The sequence below is a fragment of the Canis lupus genome, chromosome 21 (genome assembly GCF_048164855.1).
Source record: "Canis lupus baileyi chromosome 21, mCanLup2.hap1, whole genome shotgun sequence".
In the NCBI taxonomy this organism is placed as follows: domain Eukaryota; kingdom Metazoa; phylum Chordata; class Mammalia; order Carnivora; family Canidae; genus Canis; species Canis lupus.
Genome location: NC_132858.1, coordinates 17,141,119 through 17,148,992, shown reverse-complemented (window position 1 = coordinate 17,148,992; position 7,874 = coordinate 17,141,119). Strand labels below are relative to the sequence as shown.

The window sequence follows — 7,874 nt, the reverse complement described above, 5'->3', positions numbered from 1 at the left end:
AAGAAAGGAAAGAAGAAAGAAAGAAAGAAAGATAGAAAGAAAGAAAGAGAGAAAGAGAGAGAGAGAGAGAAAGAAAGAGAGAAAGAGAGAAAGTAGGAAGGTAGGAAGGTTGGTCCAAAACTAGAAGCAGCCTGTCTCTGCTACCACCTAATCTTCACATACCTATATTAGTATATTTGGACTGGCATAAATGTTTTCATTTATGTCATGGCTGACGCACCTAACATAAATCTAGAATTGTCCCTGTGATTACTGAAAACATACCTTACATAGCATTGAGCAAATAATTATGATAATGATAAAAGAATCGAATAGATACAGTCACTGTATCATACATCAAGTTCTGCAAATAATTATTGTATGAATAGTAAATTGCTTTTGTTTTATTTAAAGAGGACATTAATTGAAGTGATAATAAACGTTATTTAAAATCAGATCTTTTTCATATACTTTTTCTCCATAGTGATTGTCTCCTTTGAAACCATTTGATTTCTTCTTCCCGAACTAATGAGACAAAAAGTAACATTTTCTTTCTCCTGCGTGAAGCATTCTGCATTTGATATTTTTCTTACTGATATTACTATATTGAGGAGGGCAATTCTATAATTGATATTGCCTAACAAGTATCAGGATAAGTGCCTTAAAAGAAGTTTATACAATGTTTAGGGAATCACATAAAATAATAACATGTTATTTTGGTGCAAACAGACGCTTAATTTTCTATACAATTGTCATGGCATTTCTGTTTTACTGTCCAAAATTTGCCAGATCACTTGTTCTTACTGACAAGACCTCTCCATTTCTTCCGTAACATCATGTTCTCTTATATCAGTAATTGCTTCACTGATTGTGTATGTTATCATTTCCACATTGTGTTATCAGTGCAAGTAGAGATTAGACTGATAGACACATCTATGATTGTGTCTTTATAATATTAGAATGGTACTGATCCTTCAATGAGAACAGGAACTTCTCTGCTTAGTCTTTCCCAGATATCTAATGTAAGGATCTGAATATCACATTGGTGAGATTTTGCAGTACTCCCAGTAAAGGTCTTCCTAAGTGAGTTTTATTATCCCATAACACAGTAAGATGAAATGTGGGGACTAATTCCTATTTTAAATGCAATTTTCTGATTTGCAAAACTTTCAGACAATATAGTTGGACTCCTCTTTTTATAGGAGAGGGTACTGAATCTAAAGAGATCGAGGGTGAATTGTCCAAATTTATACAATATCTACACACAATTCCTAGACCTAGTACATGGACATACTATCTTCAAGTTCAACAATAATTCAATACTTGTCTATTACAAATCTGTTTAAGATAATACATTATTGGCTTAAAGTATTATTTGTAACTGTTGACGACTGATTTTTTAAGTATATAAATTGCTTTTCCTTCTTGCAACAGATTAAAACTGACCAATGGAAGAGAAGAATCAGACAGGAGTGACTGAATTTCTTTTCTTGGGCCTCACAGATCATCTCCATCAACAGATTGTCCTCTTTGTCATGCTTCTCTTCGTCTATCTTGTCACCCTGGGGGGTAACATAGGGATGATCATTCTCATATGGACTGATCCCAGATTCCACACGCCTATGTACTTTTTTCTCAGCCACTTGTCCTTTGTTGATCTCTGTTCCTCTTCTTCCATTGCCCCCAAGATGCTGTGTGATATCTTTGCAGAGAAAAAAGACATCTCTTTCATGGGTTGTGCTGCACAGATGTGGTTCTTTGGCCTTTTTGTGGCAACTGAATGTTTTCTCCTGGCTTCCATGGCATATGATCGGTATATGGCCATCTGTAAGCCCTTGCTGTATACACTCATTATGTCCCAGAGGGTCTGTGTGCAGCTGGTGGTAGGGCCTTATTCCATGGCTCTTATAAGCACAATGACTCATACAATTCTCACATTTCGCTTACCCTTCTGTGGTCCAAATGTCATCAATCACTTCTTCTGTGACATTTCTCCACTGCTTTCCCTAGCATGTGCAGACACCTGGATCAATAAATTAGTGTTGTTCATCATGGCAGGATCTATAGGAATGCTCAGTGGCCTGATCATCATGGTCTCCTATGTTTGTATCCTGGTGGCCATCTTGAAGATCCAGACTGCTGATGGGAGGCAGAAAGCTTTCTCTACCTGCTCTTCTCACCTGGCTGTTGTCTCTGTGCTGTATGGGACACTTTTCTTTATCTATGTTCAGCCTGGCTCCAGTCCCTCCCTGGATATCAATAAAGTGATTTCTCTATTTTATACTGTGGTAATCCCCATGTTGAACCCCCTCATCTACAGTCTGAGGAACAAGGAGGTGAAAAATGCATTCAGGAAGAAGTTTGAAATGAAAAATTCCATAATGGCTTTGGCAAAATAAAACTGTTGTGTTGTGCCATAGATGTTGGTACAAACCGTGTAGGAAAAAGTTCATTGAAGTGAAAGTCAGAAGTTGCATGTCTGTCTATGCTCTGCCAGTTCTTGGAGGACTTGAAAAATAACATAGTTCTTAAATATTTTTCTACGCCATCTTGTTTTCTGTGACATGGCAAGAGTTTCAAAATAATATAGAGAGTTTCAAAATAACATATTATATTTCAAAATAATATAGGTTGAGAATATAAATGTGATATATACTTGAAGAAAACTGAGGTGAATATTTGTACAATCATGGATATTTGAATACTATTTAATCCAGACTAGAAAACCAAAAGCTGTAATTGAAAATTCAGGGTACCACAAACAATATTACGAGAGAATAATAAAACAAAAGAAAGTGCTTGTGTACATGTGCCAAACAATGAGGTAGTAATTGCTGGTAATTAAAAAACTCTTTAAAATTCAAAGAAAAAGAAAATAGATAAATGGGCAAACAAATGAACAGATAATTCACAGAAATAGGGACCCATAGGCCAAAAGTGTATGGAAAAAGATTCACTATCATTATTGGTCAAGTTAGTGAAAGGAAATTAAAATACCAATGCAGTGCCTTTCAATGTAGATGGAACATATTTTATTATTTATGATAGTCACAGAGAGAGAGAGAGAGAGAGAGAGAGAGAAGCAGAGACACAGGCAGAGGGAGAAGCAGGCTCCATGCACCGGGAGCCAGACGTGGGATTCGATCCCGAGTCTCCAGGATCGCGCCCTGGGCCAAAGGCAGGCGCTAAACCGCTGCGCCACCCAGGGATCCCTAGATGGAATATTTTTAATTTACAATGATGGTGAAGCTCCTATTTGGCCATGTACACTCTTATTTTCTGCTAATAGTGTACCTGGACCTGCTGCAGAGCCTCTCCTGTTCTGCATTCCACTTACTGACTCCAGCCTTCTGTGCCATGTGGTCTCTGGGCTGGAGAAATTTTCTTAGCTGTGTGGAATATGTTGCCTCCAAAACCCAAAGAGGCCTAGTAGGACCCTCTGATTCTTTTCTTCATGAATTTCACTTTGGATAGTGTATTGTAGCATGTTTCTAATCACTGGATCTGTAAAAACTCACCCAGCATTTTGAGTTCCTGAATCTTAATAGGTGTTTGTGCTTGTGTTGTGCTTCCCACCCTCTGGAGCCCAGGTGTTTTACCAAGGCCCCCAATGGTCCAGCAACTGCTTGTGAGATCTGCTCTATCAGTATGATGCTACCAAAGTTGTAGAAATTGCAGTTATGATCCACTAAGTGTAGTGGGTAGGAGGGCATATATCTTAGGAGGCCACATACCTGCAGACTATATTGAGGAGGGCAGGAGTGTTAGCACAGCCTTGAGGGAAAATTTTAAGTTAATTTTGTTCATCTCACATGAACATAAACTATTTTTCACCCTCCATTCTTATCACAATAGAAAAGAATACATTTTCCAAATCATTGATTGCATACCATGTATGGGAGACCTTGTATATATTTCCATGTGAAGTATAGAGTTGCTACTACTTGGTTGAATTTTAAGCAGTCTACAGATACTCTCTAAGAACCATTCAATTTTTGGATAGGCCAGACTCCTGAATTAAATCAAGATAATACGATTACTTCTGTTGCATCCTCTATGTCTTTGATGGTGGCATTAATTTATATATTCAAGTGTTCTGGAATCCTATCAATCCTCCTTGAGTCTAGGAAGCCTAGATGCATAACAATATATCATACCACCAGGTTTTAAAACTTTTAAAAAAGATTTTATTTATTTATTTATTTATTTATTTATTTATTTATTTGAGAGAGAGAGAGAGAGAGGAGAAAGAGAGAGAAAGAGAGAGAGCGCACGAGTTGGGAGGGGTAGGGGTGGGGAAGGGATAGAATCTCAAGAAGACTGTGCTGAGGATGGAGTTCCATGAGTGGGGGTGCTCAGTCTCACAATCCTGAGATCATGACCTGAGCTGAAATCAAGAGTAAGGTGCTTAACCGATTGGGCCACCCAGGTGTCCCCCCAGGAATCTCCCTTACTAGTGCTTTTTCTTTATTGTTTCAATGGAAGAAGTATCCTTTCAGGGAACACAGTCGCCTGATATCTTCTTTGATGGATACCTGATAGCATCATCATCATCATCATATATATTCACTTATAAATCCTTTCAAGCATCTTCACATCTCTGAGCCTTTGGGCCCCTTCTTTGACACTCTCACATGGAAATAATGGAATCTCTACCTCACTTACTGTAGGCTGTCAGTTTTTCCAAGGTTCAAGGTGCCATCCCAACAGTGCATTAGGATCTGCTTCTGGTGTCTTGCCTACAAGGTAATTTTGAGTCACTGGAGTTCTACATCAGAAAATTCTTCCTCATTCAACTTTATATTCCTCCTATCCTAAGCACATCGCATTCAAGATGTATACTGCATGTTTTCCAGTTCTGGTTGGTACTTATTAGGCAAGTCCTAGAACTCTTTTGGTGAATAATAGGCCAATTCTCCTTAGTCATTAGACCATACCATTCTAAACCTTGCCCCTGGTTTATGTTTAAAATCTAAGAAGAGAGGTGGGACAAGATTTTGAAAAAAGCACTTACTATCTTGAGCCTCTCTCACGGAGCCCTCTTTATGTTCTCTGGCAAAGGAAGACTGGTCTCTTCCAGCAAGGGGGAAAAGGTCACTTCTGTAGGGTCACAAGCTTTTTGGGAGCTGGAATATCTCAAACACATCCACACAGATATCTTAATCACAATTCTCAGTGTCCAACTCCTTCCTTATCAGAGTCCTGACTTCTGTACAGGAAACTTGCAGAGGATATGAATTCAGCTTCTTTCTTATTCTATTTCCCTCTGTCAAGTTGTTGCGTGGAGTTTATACACAGTCTGGTCTCTGACTGTAGGAGATGAGGATCTTTTTACATGCTGCCTATCTGACTTTGACATCATTTCATGAATTGGAAATTATCTGGCCTGAGTCTGTTATTTATTTTCATCCTTTAGGATGTTAGTGGCGTTTAAACAACAATCAACTTCATACTGCAATAATTACCATTGCTCTCTCTATCTCTCACAACCTAGATAATTACATAAGCCAATGTATATTTTTCACCTGTACCCCATCTCAATTCACTGATGTGAATCTTAGTAATTGCAATGCCATCTCTCCAGTCAGCAATCTGAAAGTCCACCAAGAAGTCCATCCTAGAATCTGCTCAATTCATTGATCAAGCAAGTTACCAAGGTAGGCCTCGTTCAAAGACAGGGAAAAAAAACCCCTCAATCTTTCAATGGAGGAATAGCACATTCCTATTAAATATGCTTAATTAAATATGCTTAGGGGTAACCTAACAAAAGTTGATTAAGTAATTAAATATGCTTAGGGGTAACCTAACAAAAGTTGTTAGATCCCAAAATCTAAACAAAATTTAGTACCTTTATTATAAACAAAAAACTTTATTGTTTAATACGGTGTAGGTGTCTGAATTAACTCAATCTACTTATATGTGGGTTCAATGAATTTATAATACAGAGACATATAGAAAATAATTCCCAGTAAAAATTTGGACAATTATATTACAAAAACATATCCTTTAGAAACTGCTTGCCCTAGGAATTATAACTACTTTTTGGAAGTCAAGAGATGACTTCATTAAGAACAGACTCTGCCTCTCTAAATCTTGAACCTAGTATACAGTTCTATAAAAACTTTGGCTAAGAGACTAAAGGTCAATTCACTTAAGAAAGTATAGCATTCGAACGAATGGATATGTTTTTGTAATATAATTGTGAGTGAGATCAAGCCCAATATTGGGCTCCATGCTCAGTGGGGGGGCTGCTGGAGATTCTTTCTCCCTTTCCCCTGCTTGTGTGCTCTCTCTTTCTCTCTCTCAAATAAATAGATCTTAAAAAAAATAATGTATGATGACAGATTGTGACTACATTTATTATGGTGAGCATTGAGTTGTATATAGATTGTTGAAATAATGTGTTGTATGCCTGAAACTAATATAACATTATATGTCAATCATACTTTAATAATAAATGAAAAAAAGATAATTTAAAAATTGAAACAATAAACTAAAAAAAAAAAGGAAATCTGGATCTCAAACCTTGTGGGTTAGGAATAAAATTCAGAGGCGACTTCCTTTAGAGATGAAAATATTCATGACCACTGATTTCTTATATGCCAAGCCTGATTTCCTGGGCAGAGAACAGGACTCTGCCCAAGTGCTTTGCCGCAGTTCCTCTGAACAACTGAAGGCAACGTTGGCTTTTTAGTGGTTAGAAGTTTCACACAGTTTCCGTGAGCACTTGAAAAATAAATCTGCTCTCTAAATATAAGCATTTTTCAAAGATGCAGAAATCTTTAACGCTACAAAACTTGGTGTTGACAAAGGAAAGAGGCAAAGCTAAAATAAAACAAAAGCATTTATTTGGGGTCTCAGAATTAAAAATTTGGGAAGCACAGCTTTGGGTAGCCACCCAAATTGTGTCCCCTCGGGGAACAAAAGTCAAGGGATTTTAAAGACAAAAGGGAATGCTTGCATATGTTTGTTTATACAGAATTTTGATTGGTGTTGGTGGCAGAAAACTAATCTTAACTGAATATAATTGGTTGCTAAGGCTATCACTAAGCAAAGTATGCTACTGTAGCAAGTTGCAGGTATTTGGGCTGAGTCCTTGAAATATTGTGGTTTGACCCAGTTCAAAAGTTGATGGTTTCTCTGATGAGGGAGCACAGAAGGCATACCTTAATGGCATCCTGGCTCCATTAAAAACTCCTGGACATAAATAAGCGACCTCATTTCATTTCATATTTCACAGGGTCAAGGGGTAAGACTGCAAATTTTTAGACCTTCCCATTTATCCTGAGGGGGGAAAAATGCTTTTATTATTTCTGTCCTAACGTCAGAGGCTGATATGGCAGGAAAAGACCTGGTTTGACAGAAATCTCTCACAAGTAATCTATAAAATTCTCTCAAAAATATCTGCAAGCAGTTTGGAGCTGTGTATCAGTAAGGAAACAATGGCCTGAAATCTGCAACGCTATGTGATATCACGAACGAAAACAATAATTTATAATCTTCAAAATAATTTGCTGTTTGCATTTCTTTTTTTTTACATTTCCTTTTTTTTTATTGGTGTTGAATTTACCAACATACAGAATAACCCCCAGTGCCCGTCACCCAATCACTCCCACCCCCCGCCCTCCTCCCCTTCTACCACCCCTAGTTCAATTCCCAGAGTTAGCAGTCTTTACGTTCTGTCTCCCTTTCTGATATTTCCCACACATTTCTTCTCCCTTCCCTTATATTCCCTTTCACTATTATTTATATTCCCCACATGAATGAGAACATATAATGTTTGTCCTTCTCCGACTGACTTACTTCACTCAGCATAATACCCTCCAATTCCATCCACGTTGAAGCAAATGGTGGGTATTTGTCATTTCTAATAGCTGAGTAATATTCCATCGTAT

The 7,874-nt window shown here is 37.7% G+C and overlaps 1 protein-coding gene across 1 annotated transcript; it reads left to right on the top strand.

Annotated features, from left to right (window-relative positions):
- Window positions 1-1,427: 1,427 nt before the first annotated feature.
- On the top strand, window positions 1,428-2,378 carry LOC140613643 (olfactory receptor 5G3-like). The gene has a single exon (XM_072792075.1). The coding sequence runs from the start codon at window positions 1,428-1,430 to the stop codon at window positions 2,376-2,378; it is 951 nt and encodes a 316-aa protein (XP_072648176.1).
- Window positions 2,379-7,874: the final 5,496 nt, after the last annotated feature.